Source organism: Microtus oregoni, unplaced genomic scaffold, assembly GCF_018167655.1.
Source record: "Microtus oregoni isolate MIOR12 unplaced genomic scaffold, Mior012 000016F_ref0000370, whole genome shotgun sequence".
Taxonomy (NCBI): Eukaryota; Metazoa; Chordata; class Mammalia; order Rodentia; family Cricetidae; genus Microtus; species Microtus oregoni.
In genome coordinates this window covers 4,754,991-4,780,178 of record NW_024543075.1, presented here as the reverse complement: position 1 = coordinate 4,780,178, position 25,188 = coordinate 4,754,991, and the positions used below count along the sequence as shown (strand labels likewise).

The following is a 25,188-nucleotide window of genomic DNA, read 5'->3' as shown; positions in this document are numbered from 1 at the left end:
TCTCTCTAGGTTATTGTCTACGGGTGTGGCTGATGGCCAGACCTTGTGCTCCAGGAATGGAAAAGTAGATTGTTCCTAACTCAAACAAGAGTCTAAGGATCCAACTAAGTTTCAGTTAAGAAGATAACATTAGATTCCAACCAGGGAGTGGTTTGCCTACAGAATGTTTTGGTCTTGGTGTAAATGTGACTTGTTTTGTTCCAGCAATAGAATGTTTGACAATGAATGTAGCCTGCAACTTTCAATTGGTATGTTCATTTCCTTTTATCATGTTAATGCAGTCTTTTGTCTTTGGGGTCAGGGGTATTTTAAGCAGTTGTAAATTAAAGGTGGGCAAATTTTCAGTACCCATTGAAAAATTTCCACCTGATACTATCCTATATATTTCTTCTTTTTATTATTTTCATTTGAGTCTTCACATTCTTTATTATATTTCTAAATCCGGACTCCCCTAACCTGGTGAGAGATATTTTTGTTGAGGCTGGTCCCCGGCATATCCGCATGCACAAAACTCAAGTCCAAATGGATTAAAGACCTCAATATAAATCTGACCACACTGAACCTGATAGAAGAGAAAGTGGGAAGTAACTTTGAATGCACGACACAGGAGATCACTTCCTAAATATAACCCCAGTAGCACAGATACTGAGAGCAACAATAAATAAATAGGACCTCCTGAAACCGAGAAGCTTCTGTAAAGCAAAGGATACAGTCAATAAGACAAAAAGGCAGCCTACTGCATGGGAAAAGATCTTCACCAATCCCAAATCTGTCATAAGGCTGGTCTCCAAAACATGCAAAGAACTCAAGAAACTAGATATCAAAATACCTAATAATCCAATTTAAAAATGGAGTACAGATCTGAACAGAAAAATCTCAACAGAGGAATCTCAAATGTCTTAAAGGCACTTAAAGAATTGCTCAATATCCTTAGTCATCAGGGAAATAAAAACAACTCTGAGATACCATCTTACATATGATATACCTGAGATTCACCTGTCAGATGGCTAAGATCAAAAAGCACTAATGACAGATTATGTTGGAAAGAATGTGGAGTAAAGGGAACACTCCTGTATTGCCGATGGGAGTGTAAAATTGTACAACCACTTTGGAAATCAGTATGGCAGTTTCTCAGAAAATTGGGAATCAATCTACCTTAAGACCTAGCAATACTACTCTTGGTCATATACCCAAAGGATGCACATCCAAACCACAAAGATATTTATTCAACTATGTTCATTATTAGTAATAATTAGAATTTGAAACAACCTAGATGTCCCTCAACTGAAGAATGGAAAAGAAAATGTGGTATATTTACACAATGGAGTACTACTCTGTGGTAAAAAACAAACAAACAAGCAAAAAAAAAATGACATCTTTAAATTTGTCAGGAAATGGGTGGAACTAGAAAAAAAATATCCTGAGTAAGGTAACCCAGACCCAGAAAGACAAACATAGTATGTACTCACACAGAAGCGGATACAAGACATAAGGCAAAGGATAACCAGCTTACAACCCACAACCCCAAAGAAGCCAGGAAACAAGAAGGACTCTAAGAAAGACTATATGGATCTAGGGAAGGGGAAATAGACAAGTTCTCCTGAGTAAAGTGGCAGTGGAGGGAAGAGAAAGGAAGTGGGGATGGGAGAAGGGAATAGGGGGATGAGTACATGAGGGATTGAGAAGGTCGAGTTAGGGGAAAGACAGAGAGGGACAGTAAGGAAGGAGATATCTTGATACAAGGAGCCATTATGGGGTTAGTAAGAAACCTAGAACTAGGGAAATTCCCAGAAATCTACAAGGCTGATCCAAGATAAGAATCTAAAGAATAGTGTAGAGGGTGTCTTAACTGCTTTTCCCCTGTAAGTAGAATGATGATTACCTTAATTGTCATCATAGAACCTTCATCCAGAAACTTATGGAATCAGATGCAGAGATCCACAGCTAAGCACTGGGCCAAGCTTCCAGAGACCAGTCCAAGAGAGGGAGAAGCAATAATATAAGCAAAGGGGTCAAGATCATGACGAGGATATCCACAGAAACAACTGACCTGAGCTAACAAGAGCTCTTTGAATTTGGAATGACAGCTAGGGAACCTGCATAGGACTGAACTAAATCCTCTCAATGTGGATGACAGTTGTGTGGCTTGGGCAGTTTGTGGTGCCACTGGCAGTGGGACCAGAATTTGTCCCCCCTAGTACATGAACTGAATTTTTGGATCCCATTCCTGTGGAGGGAGATCTTGCTTAGTCAAGATACAGGGAAGAGGGTCTTAGTCCTGCCTCAAGTGATGCAACAGATTTTGTTGACTCCCCATGGGAGGCTTCACCCTCTCTGAGGAATGGATGAGAAGTGGGGTGGGGAGAATTTTGGGGAATGGGAAAAGGGGAGGGAGAGGGAACTAGGTTTGGTATGTAAAAGAAAAAGATTGGTTTAAAAATAAAATAAAAACAAAATAAAAAAGAAATAAACACAGACTCCCCAGTGTATGAAAATCTGAGAGAATTCACAAACACCAGAGAAGTCCCCAAAATATTTTAAGGTAGTCCCACATCTTGCGATTAAGAAAAGATAATATCTGTGAAAAAGGTTTTTTTTTTAAATTTATTTATTTATTAAAGATTTCTGTTCCTTCCCCGCCACCGCCTCCCATTTCCCTCCCCCTCCCCCAAATAAGTCCCCCCCCCCCTCAGCCCGAAAAGCAATCAGGGTTCCCTGTCCTGTGGGAAGTCCAAGGAACCCCCACCTCCATCCAGGTCTAGTAAGTTGAGCATCCAAACTGCCTAGGCTCCCACAAAGCCAGTGCGTGCAGTAGGATCAAAAACCCATTGCCATTGTTCTTGAGTTCTCAGTAGTCCTCATTGTCTGCTATGTTCAGAGAGTCTGGTTTTATCCCAGGTTTTTCCAGAAAAAGGTTTTAAAGTATAAAATACAGTGAAGGACAGATGCACAAAAAGAAATAAAGAGCATAAAGCCTTGTCAACGAATGCACTACACCACCAAGCCACAGCCCTAAATGACAAAGAAGAAGAAAATAAGAGATTCAAGACCAACAGACAACAACGACACAGCACAGAAGACACTTATAATGACAATCTTGAACATAAACAGTATATAGTATAGAGAAAAAGAAATACCCTCCCCGAATTACTACAGAAAGTGGGAAGGAACTGAAGGATAAAGATCAGCACAAGAAATGAGCCCCATTCTCACACATTAATAAATGTTCTTGCTAGTAAAGAAGTTACAAAACAATCTTATTCACAATAGGTAGGGAACAAACCCTAGTACATTAAGAACAGATTTAGCTAAGCATGTGAGCAACCTTTTTAATAAAATCTACAAAACAAGCAGGGCAATGATGGCTCATGACCTTTAATTCCAGCACTCAGAAGGCAGAGGCCGGTAGATCTTTATGAGTTTGAGGCCAACTTGGTCTATAGACAGCCAGGGATCCATGGAAAAACCCTGTCTCAGAAAAAAAGAAAGAAAGAAAGTAAGAAAGAGTGTGCCTGATCTAATGGAAGTTCACCAAAGCCAGCTGGACCGGGACTGAATGAGCCTGTGATCAAACCGGATTCTCTGAATGTGGCTGACAATGGGGGCAGACTGAGAAGCCATCGATAATGGCACTGGGACCTGTTTCTACTGCATGTACTGGCTTTTTGGGACCCTAGTCTATTTGGATGCACACCTTCCTAGGCCTGGATGGGCCTTGGACTTCCCACAGGGCAGGGTACCCTGGCGTCTCTTAAGGAGGGAGGGGGAGAGAGGAAAGAGAGTGAGGGAGTGGAAGGGGAATGGGAGGAGGGGAGGAAGTGTAAATTTTTGAATGGAAAAAAAAATAAAATAAAGAAAGAATTGCAAATCAGCGAGTAGTTGAGTCCTCCCCCACACTAGCATGACCTCCATGACCATGAGTAGGAAGAGTTAATATCATTTTTTTTTTGAATTTTAGAGACAGGGTTTCTCTGTAGCTTTTTGGTTCCTGTCCTGGAACTAGCTCTTGTAGACCAGGCTGGTCTTGAACTCATAGAGATCCACCTGCCTCTATCTCCCGAGTGCTGGGATTAAAGGTGTGCGCCACCACCACCCGACAAGAGTTAGTATCATTGAAACTTATGTGTTATCCAAAATCTTTTTCAGACTCAATGTAATAATATTCTTTATAACACTAGAAAAAAAATCCCCAAATTCATAAAGACCAGGAAGTCAGGACTTAACATGGTGGTCTTGAGCAAAAGAACAATGTGTGATCAACTGTTTGTATAGTTTCAAGACACACACCATGTTTTCCTAACCAAGACAACATGATCTCAGCGTAAAAGAGACTGCAGACCGTGGGAAAGACCAGATATCTAAGAAACGAACACAGACACCTGCTACCAGGCAGTTTCTGCATAGGCACTAAGAACATACAGGAAAGGACAAGCTCTTCAGTATGTGTGCTGGTAAAACTGGATGTTCACATGCCAAAGAATGAAACAAGATCTTCTTCTTGCTCCATACAAAAATGAATCCAAAATGGACCAAAGATCAAATCTAATGCCTAAAAGAGAAGGAACATTTCAAATTATCTGGGAGTCTTTCAGATAAGTCTCCCAAAGCACACACACCAAACCCAAAACTGGATAAGTAAGATCATATCACACTGAGAAATGTTATCACAGCAAATGGGAAGTAACAAATACTTTCAGAGTAATCATCTGACCAGAGATTATTATCCACAATAAGAACTTCAAAGTAAAAAATGACAAACAGTCTAACTTAATAAGTGAACAAATAATCTGATTTTAGATTTCTAAAAACTACAAACCTTTAAAAAAAATAAATGGTCACATTCATCAGCCATCACGGAAATGCCAATCAAACAACAGTAAGATATCTCTCCAAACACCATGACCATTAGCAAAATACAAAGACAAAAAATACTAGCAAAAAGTCAGAGAAAAAGGAATTCCTACGATGATATAAATGAGTATAGCCGTTAGGGAAACTGTATAAAGGTCCCCCAGTAAACTAGAATTGAAACTTTCATATAGGCCAGAACTCCATTACAGAATATATATTCCAAGGAAATGAGGTCAGCATGTCGGAGAGACACCGACACTCCTTTGTGGAGAAGTGGTCACAAAAGCAAATAAACAGAGCAAGCATAAGTATTAATGAGGGCATGAGGGGGGACAAATAAAAGGTAACACACACATGTGCAATGTAACATTATTCAAACACAAAAGTATGACCTCTGTTCAGGTACAGCAAAGTGGATACAAGTGAAGAATAATAAGACGAGATAACTAAGCCTAAATCAGGCACAGAAAGACAGATACCACATGTATCTTTCATACCTATCTATCCTAGCAGAATATTGATTGATAGACCTGATAAATGGCAAAGGCGAGGAAGTGCTAAGGGAGACAGGACAATGGGAACCAAGCACATTTAGACAGAAACATCGGTTCTATGACTCTGCATCGTGGAGTGGCTACCTGCCGCAGTCATCCCTTATGTATTTACAAATAACAAGAAGGGAGGAGCTCAAAGCTTGAGAAGACAGAGATGACACAGTCGCAGAAATGTAAACATGTACTGAGAATATGTGTAAACATATCGACATATCATCATGTGTCCCATCAACACTTGCAATGACTTCTTGCTACAAATCGCAGTATTGATTGACAGTGTGCATGGTAGCTTTATTCATAAAACTGGACCATAAAAACACATCACAGAAAAGACAAATGTAAGTGGACAACACTATGGATGGAGCCCGAAGATTAAGATGAGCACAGGAGGGGGAGAAGGGTGGGAGGAGGGGGAGAAGGGTGGGAGGAGGGGAAAGGAAATGGGAGGCTGGGAGGAGGTGGAAACTTGTTTTTTGTTTATGTTTTTTTTCTTCTTTTCGCAATAAAAAAAAAGAGAAAAAAAAAGATGAGCACAGTAACCGTTTACAATGAACTTGTGTGAGTTTACGCAGAGGAAAATGCACTCATAACCCGATCTATAGAAATTACACATCTGTATTACCTCAAATTTTTGTGACCCTGACAAGACAGTGTGAGAAGAGTTCTGGGATCATGGAAATGTCTTGCATCTTTATGGAACTGGGCTACATGAAAGAAAGCAGCCTATAAAACACATCAAATGGTTTTTAAAAAATGCAATCCTCTTCCTTAAGTGTACCTTGAAAACTATAATAAAGTTTAGTTTCACTTGTTCAGTTTACTTTAATCAAAGCCTTCAAAATGTTTTAGGTGTGTTAGAGCGAATGGAAACTATATTAAGGGTAATGGGAGCTGCATGTCTTAAAGTGGAGAGAAGAGATACCAGTGAGAAAGGGGAGAGAGTGTGACCTCTGATCTCTGTGGAGTAAGATTATTATGTGAGAAGTCAGATGTGTGTCTCTTTTTTTGAACAGCATCACTCCCTGTCTTTGCAACTGGAGTAATCCCATGGCAACACCTACACTTGTGAATTCACATTATAGCAGAGAGAAATAGAAAGTGAGGGTGTGCACAACAGCAAACCGGTCTAAACTGAACACAAGAAAACAGCAATGATTGCACAAGCATGTGTGCTGAATTCTCTCCATCAAATCTATATCAACCATGTTGGAAAATGCCTTATTCCTTTTGAATCTACTGAGACCACTTTGATGTAAGAACGGAACAATTACAAGGAACATCTGAAGCCTGATAAACACGACCTTTTAGCAAAGGGAATAAAGGTTGGTCAGGGCCAAGGCATGGACAATGTGCTGAAAACCTGAACGATCCTGTAGGCCTGGGATGAAAGGAGTAACTGTGATGAAGAAGCAGCTGTCACCATGAAGGGTTCCTGTCTGTGAACCTGGAAGCACCTAGGAACGTCTAATGCTATCAGACAGGTGCCCGATTCTGGGATTCCCCACATCCGAGACTGCCTAGTAAACTGGAGGGAGCTTTGCTCATAAAGAACAAAGAGTGTGAAGATTAGAAGATCATCATGACTATGGGTCTCTGATGGGCAAAGTCTGGATTAGACACAGGGCATTCACACAGTCTCAGCTCCCTGCAGAGCATGTGTCCTCTTCACAGGAAAAAGTACAAACTTCACCCTGTGCTCCTCACCTCCTCACCAAGTGGTACAAGCTGCTGCTTCTCATCTGGATCAAACCAGGCATCCCCTGCAGAGTATCATGGAGGAGCCTCAGTATCTGTACTGAGTTTGTAGGATAATAATCCTACTCCAGAGAGAAGAGGTTGGTGGGGGATCACTTTGAGGGCCAAAGACTACCATTTTGCCTCCAACAGCCAAATGTACAGATTTTCTGGGGATAATTTTCATGCATGACTGAGAAAAGAAAAGCACTTCTGGAAGACCATAGGTCAATAGTCATTCTTTTTTTTCATACACACTGAGTTTAGCAAGCAATATTTTGATGCTTGTTATTCCTATAGGCCTAGTAGACAATATTATCTAATTCAGATGTGATACTGTTATACAGAGGGAAAAATTAATCAGTGTTTCCCAACTGCTCACCTCCACACATGTGCAACAGAGAGATAAGCTACAATTACCCAAGCCCTCTCCCCATAATTTCTTCTGGTTCTTTTGTGAACTTAGTTTTTATTGCTGGTGTTCCCATTTGTGCCTAAGAGAACACAGGAGAATCTGGTATCCAGGTTGGGGTGGTTTGTGTGGAACAAATTCCCAACAACCACAGATAGCTACAATTCATTTAAAATTTAATACGAGCCCTATGGGTGATGAACGAGGAAGTCAGAGTGAACACAAGGAAAAAACAGACATAATAAACTGAGCATTGTTAGAAGTTAGACATTCTGCTGTTTACACAATGGAGCACGAAACCAAAGCTTTCTATCATAATCTGTTCTCTGACCTATCACTCTGCCTCAGGCCTCACTGAGAACACGAGTTGATGCCCCTCTGTGCGGACATCCGGACACTGAAACAAATACCGCTTTTATAGTGAGACTTTTGCTTTGGGCCTCTACTCTTAGTCAGAAGGTCACATAGTGGAAGATTAGACTTCACTCACCTTTCTTGGTCATAGTGAATTGAAGTGACAGATGGTTTCCCCAAAAGTGCACATTGTTCTGAGCACAGACTCTCCTTTTCTGCAAGAACCAAGTCTTTAGTGTCCTTCTGAAGCTGTCCTCCTTTGTGTAAAGGTCACTGACCTTCAGAAATACCCGTGATTTTCTGAGACCAGAGACAAATGTTTGTCCTGATGCCTCCTGGGATAGAAACTGAAGGAGAAAGCTCTTAGGATCAATTAAATGGAACTCGTAGCTTCATGACCCAAGGTCCCTGCAGACTTGTGTGGAGGACAATGGTCAGGGGAGTCACATATGTGGGCAGGAGCAGTTCACCATCCATACCCTCCATTCGCCAACCTTCTGCGTGCATTTCCCAGAGTATTATTGAATACTCATGCCCTGTGTGGAAGATCTCACCATGATATAAATTGACTCCCCTCTTCTGCTGAGAGTACTTCATCTGAACTGGACACACACAATGAGAGTGTTCTAAGTATCTTATACTTTCTTTGTGATGCCAGATTCTTCATAATTGAAAAACTAAGTAAAATATTTTCTTTCTTACTTTTCTTTTCTTTTTTTATTTTTTAATACAACCTTACTGACGTTTTCCCTCCTACCATTCCCTCATTTTCTCTTCAGAAAAGAGTTGGCCTCCCAGGGTATATCAGCTGAACAAGGCATACCAAGATACAATAAGACTAGGCACAAACCCTCATACTACAGGTCGCAGGAAAAAGATACCAAGAGTAGGCAAAAGAGTCAGAGACACCCCACTCCCACTGTTAAGAGTCCCACAAAACACCAAGCTAACAAGCATAGCATATATGCAGAGGACCAGTGCAGAGCCATGCAGGCTCCATGATTGCCCCTTCAGTCTCTGTGAGCCCCTATTGGCCCTACTTAGTTGATTCTGTGGGCTGTAGGTTGTAATTCTGTTGATTCTGTAGGAGACCTGGATCCTACAATCCTTCTCTTCCACAGGTTCCCAGAGCTTCACCTAACGTTTGGCTGATGATCTCTCTACATCTGCTTCCATAGACTATAGGAGGAACCACTCTGAAGGAGAATGGGCTAGGGACCCATCTATGAGTATTGAAGAATATCATTAGGAATAATTTCATTTTTTTTTGGTCAGTTATGTTCTAACCTAAGATGCTAGGCCATCCAGCTTCTGGTTCCTGGACATCAAGGCAGTGTTAGACATGGACACAATTTTGCAGCATGGGCCTCAAGTTTTATCAGTTATTGGTTGGCCAATCCCACAAACTCTGAGCCATTATTGCCCCAACACATCTCTCAGCATGACAGTTTGAAGGTCAAAGTTTTTTTTTTTTGGCTGGGTTGGTATTCCAGTCCCACCACTAGAAGCCATGCCTGGTTGCAGAAAATGGCCAGTTCATTCTCTGTATCCTCCATTACTAAGAGTCTCCACTAGGGTCACCCTCATAGTTTCCACTACACTAGGTTTCCACATCACCCATCCAATGTCCCCCAATTCTAGTCATCTCTCGCAGTGTTCTGTCCCTCTGTGCTTCCCTCCTGTACCTGATCCTTCCTGTTCCTATCCACACCTGCCCCCTGTCTACCCACAAAATCTATTCTATTTCCCCTTCCAGGGAGATCCATGTGTTCTCCACCTCCCCCCCAGAGTCTTCCTTGTTATTTAGCCTCTTTGTGTCTGTGGATTATAGTGTGATTATGCTAATATCTGCTTATAGGTGTACATATATCATGTTTGTCTTTCTGGGTCTGGGTTGCCTCATTCAGGATTATTTTTTTCAAGTCCCATCTACTTACCTGCTAGTTTCATGATGCCATTTTTCTAACAGCAAAGTTAAACTTCATTGTGCAAATATATCACATTTTCTTTATCCATTCTTCAGTTGAAGGACATCTGGGTTGTTTTCAGTTTCTGAATATTATGAATAAAGGCTCTATGAACATAGTTAAACAAATGTCATGTTTGGGTTCATGCCAAGGAATAGTATAGCTGGATCTTGAGGCAAATTGATTCCCAGTTTTCTGAGGAACCACCATATTGATTTCCATAATGACTGTATAAATTTGCACTCCCGCCAGCAATGGAGGAGTGTTTCCCTTGCTCCACATCCTTGTCAGCATGAGCCATCACTTGTGTTTTTGATATTAGCCATTCTGACAGGTGGAATCTCAAAATAGTTTTGATTTGTATTTCCCCAAATGGCTAACAATGTTGTTTTAAGTGTTTGTTTGCCATCTGAGATTCCTCTATTGAAAATTCTCTGTTTAGATCTATACTCAATTTTAAAATTGATCATTTGGTTTATTGATATCTAGTTTCTTGAGTTCTTTATATATTTTGGATAGTCATATTCTATTAGATGTGAAGTTGCTGAAAATCTTTTCCCATTCTCTAGGTTGCCTCTTTGTCCAAATGGCAATGTCCTTTGCCTGATAGAAGCTTTTCAGTTTTATGAGGTTCCATTTATTAATTGTTAGTCTTAGTTCCTGTGTTATCACTGTATGTTTAGGAAGTTGTTTTCTGTGCCAGTGTGTTCAGAGCCATTCCCAGTTTTCTTTTCTATCAGGTTCAGTGTCTTTTATGTTGAGATTTTTGATCCACTTGCACTTGAATTTTGTGCAGGTTGATAAATATGGTTCTATTTACATTCTTCTACATACATACATTCATTTAGACCAGCACCATTTGTTGAAAATGCTTTTTTTTTAAACATTGTGTATGTCTGGCTTCTCTATAAAAAATCAGGTGTCTGTAGGTAGGTGAATTTTTGCCTGGATCCTTGATTCAATTACATGGATCAACCTGTCTGTTTTTATGCCAATATCATATAGTATTTTTATTACTGTATCTCAGTAGCACAGCTTGAAATCAGAGATTCTGGAAGTTGTTTTGTTGTTCATAATGTGAAAGACACAAAGTATAAAAAAAGAGAAAGTTTAATAGAAAAAAGAAAGTATATTGACTATTGTAAGATACAATGTTTTCCAAATAAGATATTTGGAAAGCTTCATAGAGAAGCAATCAACCATGTGCATGTGAAGGTTTTCTTTCTTTCTGCGTTTATAATATGCTTCCATTATTCATCATCAAATACCACTATACTGAATCCTTGACTCTGAATGGTACCTATTAATCTCTTGCACTCACATCCTCATTTTTCTGACTGGTGTTTCTCTGTTTAAGGCCATTTAGTAGAAGAAAGAATGAAAATATAATCCGTGGGATATTGATGAGCAAATGTATAAAACAGATGGAAGAATCAGAAAAAATGCCAGAGCAAATCATTAAGATGAAGAATTTATGAAGTACAATTTGTCATGAATTGTACTGACCAATAAAGAAATGAAAAATTAAAAAAAGGAATATAGGGGCTCCAGAAATTGATATTCCTCATACCATGTGAGAGAGGATCCACTTAGTTCTTTTTATAAGCTAAAGTCTCTTGCTTTGGGATATTTGTTGCTAATCTCTCCCAGGACATAACTGCAAGCTCATTGGCTATGTTTTTTGTCTGTCCATAATGAGGAAATTTCAGAACAGTAAAAGGTAGCAAAATTTCTGCTGGGTCTAATCCTATTGATGAAGTCTCAACTTTCCTTTCAGAATAAATTCAGAAACCTTTTCTACAGAGATCTTTAATTTTTACTCTGTTTTTATGGTAAAAAATAAGATAGTATCTTTTCTCTTCATAGGAATTCCTGTAGGAGAATGTGTAGAAGATAAAATAGCCAGAAAACAACTACGCTCTGGATGTAAGTGATTGACTTGTGCATTCTGCAATTTCTTCTCTATGAAGTCAATTCTCTCTCAGCCTCACCTGATAATTCTCTTGGACTATTTAAGTCCTTCTCATCATGTAGGGTTTGAAATAAATTACTTTGTTCTTGAGTTGTCAATCCAATTATGGGCCGTAACCAGTTAATATCTCTCAGCAATTTCTGAAAATTATTATGAGTTTGTAATTGATCTCTCTTGAAGCTTTCATAAACCTATCTTATATCCTAAGTAATTAACAGAATCTCCTCTTTGTACTTTTTTCAGGAACAATATATAATCCCCAACAAGGCATTTTTTATTACCTCTTCAAACAGTTTTTGAATGTATCTGAGTCTGAATTATAAGGGTAAAATATTATTCATATAATGGTAAATGATAGTTTGAGAAAACTGTTTACAAGTTATTTGCAATGGAAGTTATATAAAATACATTTATTGTGGAAGAATTTTCCAGTGAAACCTTTTAACAGGCTGGGAATTATTACAAGTAGGAACTGTGAAGGCATTTTTTCTCTATCTTATTCTTATAAAGGTATATATATATAGTTAAGAAACAGTCTTTAAAATAAATCACTATAATAGACTACCCCTTAGGTAATAAGGAAGGCAAGGGAATTACAGGTCATAAAGAACCCACTGCTTGGATTATCTTATTTACAGCTCCCAGATCTGTTACTATTCTCCATTTTCCAGAATTCTTTTTAATGACAAATATAGGAGAACTCTAGGACTAATCAGTTCTTCAATATGTTGAATGTTTAGCTGCTTCTGTAGAAGTTGTTTTAGTGCCTGTAATTTTTCTGATATAAAAGTGGAACAATAGTTCCACTCACATAGGTTTAACAGCTAAAAATTTTAAAGGTAGGGTTGTTGGTTCCTTTGAAAGACCAACAGTTGTGCCCTGCTTATGCACAACCCGAACAACCAGTGACTGTTCTTAAAATACCTTAATATGTCTCTCAGAAGCATTCTTTATGTTTTGGTTTGTTATGAGATTGAGCCTGTGTTTTCCATTTCTGTAACAAACCACGTCCTCATAAATTCATTGCTATGTTAGCCACGAATGGCTCTAATTTTTCTCTCTGTCCTCTGTCCATATTCATTTGATTCAACTTATAATTTATTTTACCTAAGATTAACTCTAACCCCTAGAAGTTAAATACTTACCTCCTGAAAAGGCCAATCTGGATGCCAATATTTTGGTGAAATTGCCGGGCAGTGGTGGTGCACGCCTTTAATCCCAGCACTCGGGAGGCAGAGGCAGGCGGATCTCTGTGAGTTCAAGGCCAGCCTGGTCTACAAGAGCTAGTTCCAGGACAGGAACCAAAAACTACGGAGAAACCCTGTCTTGAAAAATCAAAAAAAAATATTTTGGTGAAATTATTGTTATATCTATATCTATGTCAACCAAACCTTCAATTATAAGGGAATGTATCCATATTTTTAGCTTTGGTCTTTGATCATTTATAGAAGTTTGTCAAAATACTTGTTTTCTGATCTCTCCTGACAATTTTCTTTTGTCTACTGAAGCTGATCTCTCATCCAGTGCAGTATGATTTTTAACAGCAAGCATTAGGTCTTTTAATTGCTCTGTGGCAATTTAATTTCTATGCTGACAGGGAATGATTGAACCAAATTTGACATTGGGGTCTGTGAGAGGCCCCCTAAGGCATTTCCCAATGGCAAAGTGTTACCTGCCCCTTGTTGATCTGCATTCATTAGTCAAATGTCAGCCTTTGCTGCACCTTCTGCATACTCCAGAAGCTGGGTCTTCTGTTTGGATTATCTTTAATCCCATTCCATGAGAAGAAATCTATGCCTGATATTGCTCAGGTGGACAAGAACATGAGACTAGATAGACCATGAACTTAGGGAAGACCAAATACTACTGCTCTGCTAAAGTAGCATAGCAATAAAATGACTCCTAATGACATTCTGATATACCTATAGGTCAGTGTCTTGTTAAGCCAACATCAGAGAGAGAAGCTTCCTCTTACATGAGATGGCCACTAATACAGAGACCCACAATCAGGCAGTGTTTGAGACCTTGGAAGAGTCAATCAGTCCTAAATGGGACATCTCCATCAAATACTTTCCCCTAGTACTCAAGGAACTATGTGGAAGGGGAGGGGGGAGATAAGAGCAAGTGGGGATGGAAGAGATCAAGAAAACAGTGCCTTCTAGACTAACAGGACTGGTACACATATGAATTCATAGAGACAGGGTAGCATGCACAGGACCTGTACAGGAGTGAGCCAGGGTCCCAGCAATTAAGCAAGAAAGGAAGGAAGGAAGGATGGGAAGAGACAGACCTTATCTTTCAGAGCTCGATGGCTCACAAAACACTACATGCTAAGCTATCCCATTTGGGTCTCATATAAAGCCTTCTCCTTGAAGTTGGTAGGTAGGTAATTACACTTCTGTGGGTGAGCATGGGTTCCAAAATATAAAGGGATATTCAGCAGCTGTTTGAAGCTTAGGGCAAGTCAGTCTTCAACCTAATGTTAGGCATTCTAATCTTCCCATATGATATAATGATAAAAAAAAATGACTGACACAATGACGTGCTAGACACAGAGCTGAAAAATCTAACTTCGTATCAATTTATTGACACATTGGTCTTCAAAAGACTGCTGTAGACACTTTCTCAGAGTATAAACAGAACCAAACCAAGGCCCTGCTTTCAGTGATGTTCACAGAACTGAAGCAGGAAGGCAAGTCCTCTCCTTCCTCACCACTGTTCTCTTTTGCTGATTTGCTGTTTGCTTGCTGTAGATGGCCTGAGGTCCTTGTGCTCACAGAAAAGCACTAGGGAAACCAGGAATGTTACACACACAGAGTAGTCTCCTCAGTGAGGGAGATGGATATTTGCTTTTCACCCTGAAACCTGAAAATAGATATAGTTAATAGCATAGTGATCTGTGCTATCTGCAGGATCTGGTCACACCTGACTCTCCAGGACAATTTCATTTATGTTTTATTGAGGTTTATGTTGGGGTTAAGCCCACTAAACCTATCAGGTTTCAGAAGGATCATTATAGCAGGTGAAAGCTGATTAAGATATCTGAGGGTAAATAAATTAGCTCACATAAGTCCTTTATCATGTCTCATTTATTCTTCCTATGCTCTCTCTAATTTGCTGTTCGTCTTCACTGTTCTTTCATTGTTCTCTTGCTATTCTTTCTCGCTGTTTTCACCCATCCCACATGGTTTCCAATTCCTGTACCCACAGATATTTAACAATTACAAGCATTCATTTTACATAATCACAGAAACAGGTAAGGGAGGCACCTTTTGTCTCATAAGGGGCATGACTGTGAAGCCCCCCAGCAGACACTGGGAGGATTAATTAAGAATAGGACTTTATTCTATCACCATGCACAAAACTCAAGTCCAAATGGATTAAAGACCTCAATATCAGTCTGAACACACTGAACCTGATAGAAGAGAAAGTGAGAAGTACTCTACAACACATGGGCACAGGAGACCACTTCCTATGTATAACCCCAGCAGCAATGAGGGCCTCATTGAATAAATGGGACCTCCTGAGACTGAGAAGCTTCTGTAAAGCAAAGGATACTGTCACTAAGACAGAAAGGCAACCCACTGACTGGGAGAAGATCTTCACCAACCCCGCAACTGACAAAGGTCTGATCTCCAAAATATATAAAGAACTCAAGAAACTAGACCGTAAAGGGCTAATCAACCCAATTATAAAATGGGGCATTGAGCTGAACAGAGAATTCTCAACAGAAGAAGTTCAAATGGCCAAAAGACACTTAAGGTCATGTTCAACTTCCTTAGCGATCAGGGAAATGCAAATCAAGACAACTTTAAGATACCATCTTACACCTGTCAGAATGGCTAAAATAAAAAACACCAATGATAGCCTTTGCTGGAGAGGTTGTGGAGAAAGGGGTACACTCATCCATTGCTGGTGGGAATGCAAACTTGTGCAACCACTTTGGAAAGCAGTGTGGCGGTTTCTCAGGAAATTCAGGACTTACCTCTGGACCCAGCAATACCACTCTTGAGAATATACCCAAGAGAGGCCTTATCATACAACAAAAATATATGCTCTACTATGTTCATAGCAGCATTGTTTGTAATAGCCAGAACCTGGAAACAACCTAGATGCCCTTCAATGGAAGAATGGATGAAGAAAGTATGGAATATATACATATTAGAGTACTACTCAGCAGTAAAAAACAAGGACTTCTTGAATTTTGCATGCACATGGATGGAAATAGAAAACACTATCCTGAGTGAGGTAAGCCAGACCCAAAAAGAGGAACATGGGATGTACTCACTCAATTTTGGTTTCTAGCCACAAACAAAGGACATTGAGCCTATAATTAGTGATCCTAGAGAAGCTAAATAATGAGAACCCAAAGAAAAACATATAGACATCCTCCTGAATATTAACCTTCATCAGGCGATGAAAGGAGACAGAGACAGAGACCCACATTGGAGCACTGGACAGAAATCTCAAGGTCCAAATCAGGATCAGAAGGAGAGAGAGCACGAGCAGGAACTCAGGACCCCGAGGGGTACACCCACACACTGAGACAATGGGGATGTTCTATTGGGAACTCACCAAGGCCATCTGGCCTGGGTCTGAAAAAGCCTGGGATAAAACCGGACTCGCTGAACATAGCGGACAATGAGGACTACTGAGAACTCAAGAACAATGGCAATGGGTTTTTGATCCTACTGCACGTACTGGCTTTATGGGAGCCTAGGCAGTTTAGATGCTCACCTTACTAGACCTGGATGGAGGTGGGTGGTCCTTGGACTTCCCACAGGGCAGGGAACCCTGATTGCTCTTTGGGCTGACGAGGGAGTAGGACTAGATTGGGGGAGGGGGAGGGAAATGGGAGGCGGTGGCTGGGAAGAGACAGAAGTCTTTAATAAATAAATAAATTTTAAAAAAAGAATGGGACTTTATTTATTAACTACTATTTTTTTAATTAATTAATTAAAGATTTCTGCCTCCTCCCAGCCACCGCCTCCCATTTCCCTCCCCCTCCCCCAAACAACTCCCACTCTCTCATCAGCCCGAAGAGCAATCAGGGTTCCCTGCCCTGTGGGAAGTCCAAGGACCACCCACCTCCTTCCAGGTCTAGTTAGGTGAGCATCCAAACAGCCTAGGCTCCCACAAAGCCAGTACAGTACGTGCAGTAGGATCAAAACCCATTGCCATTGTTCTTGACTTCTCAGCAGTCCTCATTGTCCGCTATGTTCAGCGAGTCCGGTTTTATCCCAGGCTTTTTCAGACCCAGTCCAGCTGGCCTTGTTGAGTTCCCGATAGAACATCCCCATTGACTCAGTGTGTGGGTGCACCCCTCGCGGTCCTGAGTTTCTTGCTCGTGCTCTCTCTCCTTCTGCTCCTGATTTGGACCTTGGGATTTCAGTCCGGTGCTCCAATGTGGGTCTCTGTCTCTGTCTCCTTTCATCGCCTGATGAAGGTTAATATCCAGGAGGATGACTATATATTTTTCTTTGGGTTCACCTTCTTATTTAGCTTCTCTAGGATCACTAATTATAGGCTCAATGTCCTTTATTTATGGCTAGAAACCAAATATGAGTGAGTACATCCCATGTTCCTTTTTTTGGGTCTGGCTTACCTCACTCAGGATAGTGTTCTCTATTTCCGTCCATTTGCATGCAAAATTCTTTAAATCAATACAAAATTCTAAGAAGTTTTTGTGAACTGACTATATTTCTTAAGTGCCACTAGTTAAGCTAGAAGTTTGTGATTAATAATTGTAGAAAATGCAGCAGTGCTGTTACATTTTCTAAACACTTTTGCTCCCTATCTGGTGGCTGGAAACACAGCATTTGTAACCAAAGTAACCCGTAGGCCCGAGAGGAAGGTGAACATGCTTGATTTGCATTAGTGTCTGGCTAGCTGAGTTAAAGCCAGTGTCTTTGGGGACTTTGCTTCCAGCATGTTAGGACCCTGAGCTGTGCCCTCATACTTGGCATTATAAGGACCACACTCATACAGACCTCTATGTAGGTGGCATTTTCCTGTCCCAACTGCTTGTTCCTAAATAACTAATACAGAGCTTAATATTACTAATAAGAGCCCTGTTGATAGCCCAGGTTTGTTATTACCTAACTCTTACATTTAAATTAACCCGTATTTTTTTTTTTTGTCTATGCTTTGCCATGTGGCTCATGGCCTGTTATCTCATTTTCTACATATCCTGTTTCTTTGGCGGCTGGCTGGCATTTCCTCTGACTCCTCTCTTCTCCTGGGATTCCTATGTGTCTGACTGTCCCACATATACTTCCTGTCTGGCTACTGGCCTGTCAGCTTTTTATTAACCAATAAGAGTAATGCATATTCATAGTGTAAAAGATTATTCCATAGCATTTATACCTTTTTGTCTAAGTACAAAGGAAGTTTTTTTTAACATAGTAAAACTATATACAACAAAACAGTTATTAAGTAAGAATTACCTTCTAACATAACTAAGGAAAACTATAACTATATATATAACTATATAACTATAACTCTCCATCAAAGACCACAGACGTATGAAAATTTAACTAATGATAGGGACATCAGGCTGTCTGGACGGTGACCCAAAGTTCCTCTGAAGTGATGCATCCAACTCTTGCCTACAGGACTAGAGTATCTGACAGATTTTCCCGTGAAGCAGGGGATTTTGAAGGATTGTCCTACTTTGTCTTGGAAAAGTGTGTCAGTCTCTTTCTTTTGTGTTCTTTTGTAATTCAGCCGTCATATTGTCAGCAGTCAAGGCAATGGCAGGTTCTTGTCCAGTAGCTACCTTTTGCCTCAAAGAAAGTAAACTCCATATAGATTTGCTTTGATGACCATCATCTTCTGTGAAGTAGATTGGTGTTGCCAGGAGCAGACATGTCTCACTATCGAGAAAACCCTTAAATTATTAAGCAGATTACATGCCATATTCTGTAGGCCTTTGAAATGTTTGAAGACTATTTATCTAAGTATATCATTATATGGCCTTGAATACATACTTAACATGACTATAAGTTTGACTATTATAGATGATTATTAATCTGTACTTCTTAATTATACATCACACTTTTTAAATGAGATGCATAGGCACAACATACCCAAAAAAGAGTAGAAACATACATACAGGATAACAAAATTAACTTTACATTTGTATAAATATTCAAAAATTCATACCAATGTAAAATATTTAAGACTAATAGTTGCTTTTTTGACTTAACAGTAGATTCAATAGTCTACTTTTTTTATCCTATTATTTAGGTTTCCCTCCACTTTCCTTTCAGAAAGAGATCCTTGAACCCAATCTCCTTTGTTTAACTTTTTTCCTGACATTACCAATAACAACTTGTACCAAAAACCCCTTAAATGGTAATAAATATCCATAACCCATTTTTGGGGGACTGTGGGAATAGTTTTTAAGACTACTTCCTGTTAATTGGGGTGCTCGTAATCTTTGAGGAAACCTTGAGAAAATCAGGATACCTGTGAAGTCTTGACTGGAGTATTCTGTGATGTTATATCATCTCAATTAGTAGACTTAAAGCTGTTTTGGATGATGGAGCACCTGGACCATCCATTGCATTGGTGTCTGGTCCCTTTGCTCTGAAAGTACATAAACTTTAAAAGGTAAAATACATATCTGCATTATCAATTATCTGAATGGCTCTTCCAAATTTATGTGTAATGATCTAACTGATGAAAATAATCATTATATTCTTTGCTTGTTGTGGCAGTCCCTTGATGCTTGCTGGTTGCCTACCCTGTGCCAAGAGCAGAAATAAGAAGAACAAGACATTGTTTTGCTAATAAAAGTCCATAGTCTTCATGAGAGAATAAACAAAATTGGGGTAGTCTTTAACTGGGCAGTAGGGATGGATAGTATTATAGAGTTAAAGGCAGCAAGGAGGGATAATTAGCACTTAGGATGTTTGGAACCATATGTCTTATATATAGTTGAAATGAGGTTATACCACTTGCGATGTTAATGTCCTCCCAAAACAAATGACTATGTAACAAAAACCACAGTACCATGCATGAGAAACCTACTTTTGGGTTGTTGGCAGAGTAGTCCAAGTATCTCCCAAAACAACTATAAGGTATTATTGATGTCCTGGGTGGCTTCCTAGAATTTAAGGGTAAGTCCTTATTGCTGAAGACATACACTTCAGACACAGAATTTAGAGGGGTCCAATTACATTTCACCCAGAAGCCTCCTCCCTGAGGATGAACTTTCATAGTACCAGAATTGAGATATAGGCTTCCAAGAAAGAAAATCAATCAGTATCTTTCCCAGTGTGGTACCTACGAATCACAGCATTGAGCAGCATGACAAGTTTTCCCTAAAGGTAAAACAGAAGCACTTACGTTGGCAGTAACTGTCTAATTGGACGTAAGATCCACTCAGTATGCCTGGTATTATGAACCTAGACAACTGCCTGTGGCTGGACAGGTCAGATACACTAGAGTAGACCTTATTACTGTTTTCCCAAACCAGTGTAACCTCTAACTGTATCCTTCATACTTATCCCTATACCCACAGATTTCTGTGGCTCCCATCCCTCATCAAAGTTTCTTTTTGCAGCAGACAGGGACCAATTCAGAAATCTACAACTGTCTATAACTGCTTAGTCCTAATGGATACATTTATTACACAACTACACATCTAAGTCTAGAAGAACATCAAAGAAGAGAAAGTGGAAGAATTATGTCCCAGAGGATCAAGATATCTACTGCAACATTGTGTCATCTATATCGGGAAGATGTATTTACCAAACCTCAGGAATATGATTACTTAATCAAGACCTGAACAATGACAGGACTGGTAGGCATGCTAACAACGATAGTGGAGATCTGTGGAGTTATAGACGATTAATGACTGCTTGGAGCAAGAGTCAGTCTTCCCCATGGACTAGGCCCATAATTGGTTATCTAGTATGAATTGATAAGCTCTACACATGTATAAATATCAGAAGCATGAGTGCTCAAAAGGTTTTACTTACATATTTATTTATATATGTGTGATAATGATAATAATAAGGAAAAAGAGGCCATAAAGTTGAAAGGAAGTAGGAAGGAATAGAAAGGATTGAGAGGATGAGGGGAAATGATAAAAAATACTATACACATATATGAGCTTTTAAATAAACTTTCAAAAAATACAAAAATTATCTTTTGAATTAAACTGGTATTTAAAGGAGAAATAGAAACTAACCATTTGCATGAACTTCAGGTCAACCAGGAGGAAACAGAGAGGTCAAAATGTCACCAGAGTTAGTCCATGACCATGGTAACAGCCGAAGCTAGAAGTAAGGCATCAAAGATCTCTGGATTTATTCCAAGAAGTCAGCAGGCTCTGACTATGCTCCCTTTCCTAGTTCCCTTTCTACCTACAGCCTCCAAACCAACAGACTCCAAAGCATTCACCAGCCCTGCTACATCACTCCACAGTGGAAATGGAAATGATGAGGCTCTGGTTCAAGAAACCTCCTGCTGCCAGCACTGTGTGCTGCTGACACCCTCAGGGTGAGAGCCAGCGTTGGCAGGGAAGCTGCTGACTGGCATTGGTGGTTCACACCGGACAGGATGGAAGGCAAAGGCAGGGGTCATCTCATCACACACTGCCACAGCATGCCCACAGCATGGTAAAAGCCTGCCCCACCAAGTCTCTGTCAAAGGTACTAAAAAGTAGAAATAATGTTTTAGAGAATTAACTTACATGATGAAAACGTCCTAAAATCTTCAAGCCCCTTTACATTCTGGGGTCCCCTACTTACATGCCAGCCACAACCAAGGCTGAGTAGCCTTTGGGGTTAAAAGAGAACAGGTACACGAAGCACTGTCTACCTAGAGCTCCTGGCTCAGGGGTAATGTGTGGTCCTGCAGGTGCCACATGGAGGTTCCAGGTCTTCTCCTCTGTCAAGTGCAGCAGTTGAAGTTTGTCCCTTATGGCTTGGCAGGGTATGTCCACAGGAGAAGGAAAAGGGACCTCTACCAAACCTGCAATCACCCAGTGTGGCAGAGAGGAAGGCAGCAGGGCCAGCAAAGACTCAGCAGCAGGACAGAAGTCTCCTAAGGGCAACTTTGACATCCTTGTTCCTCAGAGTGTAAATGAGGGGGTTCAAGGTGGGTGCCACAGAGGTGTAGATGACAGACACGACCTTGTCCTTGTTCAGTGAGTAGCTGGAGGAAGGGCGGATGTACGTGTAGATGACGGTGGAGTAGTACATGCTCACCACGATGAGGTGGGCAGAGCAGGTGGAAAAGGCACGCTGCTTGCCCTCAGCAGAGCGAATCTTCAGGATGCTGGCCACAATACAGCCATAGGAGAGGATGATCACAGAGAAGTTCCCTACGGCCAGAAACACATCTGCAGCAAAGGCCATGGCTTCGTTCAGTTGTGTTGGAGCACAGGAGAGCTTCAGCAGTGGGGGAATCTCACAAAAGAAGTGCTCTATCACGTTGGAGCTGCAGAAGGGTAGACGCAGCACCAGGCTTGAGTTCACACTAGTGTTAGTCAGGCTGATGGCCCAGACAAGTCCAGCCAGGAACACACACACCCTAGGGCCCATCCAGGCACTATAGTGCAGGGGGCAACAGATGGCCACAAAGCGGTCATAAGCCATTGCTGAGAAGAGCAGAAGCTCTGCCCCCAGTGACCATGTGAAGAAGAAGAGCTGGGTCATGCAGCCCCCATAAGAGATGGTCCTCTGCCCAACCATGCTGTCCAGTAGCTTGGGTAGGATCGTAGAGGTGCAGAGGATGTCCACCATAGCCAGGTTGACCAGGAAGAAGTACATGGGGGTGTGTAGGTTTGGGCTGGCACTGATTGTCACCATAATGAGCAGGTTTCCTGAGACTGCAGCCATGTAGAGACAAAGGAAGCTGAGGAAAAGTGGTACCTGAAGATGAGGCATCTCTGAGAATCCCAGGATGAGGAACTCGGAGACCAGTGTCCCATTCATCATAAAGTTGGGGAGGCCTCAGGATCCAGGAGCAGTGGGTTTTCTGTGGCAGCTCTGACCATGTCTAAAGAGGAAATACATGCTCTGGTATCAGTTTTTTTATAATGACCCACCCCAGGTGTGTTGAAATCCACTAAATTGCAGACTACCTATGGTAAGAACAGAACAATGTGCCACCCAGTGTAGTACGCATGGTTCTAGGTGTGGGACTTCTAGGAGACCTCTGTGACCACTCATGAACCTCGGGGACCCAGGGTATTTCTCCATTGGTAGAGATCTTTCCCCAGACTTCAGGGACCATGGATCATGGCCAGGAACACTCCAGGGGTGGAGATCTCCGTGTCCTGGCCACAGGGATATCTGTGGGTTCCTTCTATTCAAGGCCTTAGAGAGTGTGCGAGAGTGGGAAGGAATGAGGAAGATGGCAAGTGTCCCTCACTTGGACATACAAAACACCATCAACCACGGTCTTCAAGGGTGACCAGTGCCCTCACCTATACAAATCACAACCATTTATCTGTTTGTCATTGAAGCTGGGAATCAAGGCTTTAAATTATGGCACTAAAACAGGGCTCCAAGCATGACTAAGCCCTGTCTCACCTCTATACCCATGTAGCCTCAGAGTTAAAACTGCCCCTGAATTTAGAGAAGCTATAAAGAGAGTACACCTGAGTGCGTAAGGGCCAACTTCCAAGTGATGAGGTAAGAACAGGCTATACAGCTTCTCATAAACTATCGCAGGTGTACTGAGACAAAGTTTATGTTTGGAAATAATCAACTAGACTATATTCATTTTTAAAGGACATTGTTATTTTCATGCACATTTATACATTCAGAGTTATAATAAACATTTTAGTGATTTGAACTTAGACCTCAACTCTCCTGTGTCTTGGACAATGTCTGAGAGCTAAATTAATTTCACAAGGCTGTGTTCCTGCAGTGGTGACCAGAAGGTAGCAGACCACATCACCTGTGGAACATGCTTCCTGGCTCCGGAGATGCTATGTAGTTCAACTCGAGTTCTGAGAAAGGGGTACAGGAAAGAAAGAAAAAAAGGTGGGGATAGAAAGGATAGAAATGGGAAGATGGCAATGTAAGTCCAAGTGCATAAAGACACTGAGGCAAGGAGGAGAGACAGAAACCCACACACACACACGCATGCACACATACACACACATGTGCGGAAGAGATTGAGACATATAAAAGCAAAGAAAGACACAGAGATGGGGGAAAGACATAGAGGTACCAAGACAAGAAAAGAAAGAACAGAAAAGAGAGACAGAGATGAAAGAGAAACAGACAGGCTCTGAGAAGAAATTATGCTATGATTTGCCCAAGTTCATTTTTTTTTTCAGCTGCTTACAGAAGTTTCTTGAAAATGGGAGCTAAAGTGAGATCTCATAATCCTGGATCACACAGGAAAACTCAATAACCCACCCATATTACAAAAACCTTGCAATTAATATTTGAACACACTAACAATTAGTATAAAACTCACGTGGTAAGCCTATAGCATGAATCTTCCCAGACGTCCTCTCCAGAAACTTGCTTCTTAGCAGCAGATAGACAGACACACATAGACATACACAAAAACTCACACACATACCCACAAATGCACACACAAAAGGGACGTTAACTATCCAGATTCATTAGTAAATAGAATCAGATTAAATTTAAAACTTTTAAAGAGTATATGGTGCAACTCTAAGTAAAGAGAGGACATTAGGATGTCTGTGTGAGGACCAGAAGCCTTGCATTTTCTTTAAGAGAACAGACAAGTGCTCACAGGGAGAAATCAGACCCTAAGGGACCAATTAGGCAGAACCACATGGGCTTCTTGAGCAGGACTGGCTGGGGAGATGACCAAGCCTCTCAGACAATACAGCACACACTTGGTAGGACCCGTGACCTGGTCTCTGCCCTCTACCCAGGGACTTGCTGTCTGCCAACATCACCAGTGACAGCAGAGGCCAAAGGGAACACTCAGGCAGATGAGATGTTTGTGCCTTGAGCCAATTTTCTTCCCAAACCACAATCTGTTCCATCTCAAAGAGTTCTTCATTCTAGGTAGAAGCACTGAAGAGCCCAAGGGCAGACACGTTCCCAGCTCTACTGGATGTCCTCTGACACAGACTGTGACTGGTCACAATCAGCTTTATCTGCTCTAAGTGGATAATGTCCTCAGGCTGGTGCAGCTGTCACAATTCTGTTCTTCACCCATCGAACAAGAACAAACTTCACCCATGCACAATAACATGTCTTCCTGGACTTGAAGTCATCCCGCCCTTAGCAAATCGTGCAGTACTAGTGTTGATCTGTGTCTAGGAGACTGCCCTATCCCCGTAAAGGTCATGTGACTTCTGTGACTTTTCAGGGACCCAAACCATTTTATGTT

General features: G+C 40.9%; 1 protein-coding gene across 1 annotated transcript; it reads right to left on the bottom strand.

Moving 5' to 3' along the window:
• Positions 1–21,878: 21,878 nt before the first annotated feature.
• Positions 21,879–22,796, bottom strand: LOC121457957 (olfactory receptor 13G1-like). Its single transcript, XM_041667051.1, has one exon. It carries the CDS (start codon positions 22,794–22,796, stop codon positions 21,879–21,881), a length of 918 nt encoding a protein of 305 aa, XP_041522985.1.
• Between the last annotated feature and the right edge of the window lie 2,392 nt (positions 22,797–25,188).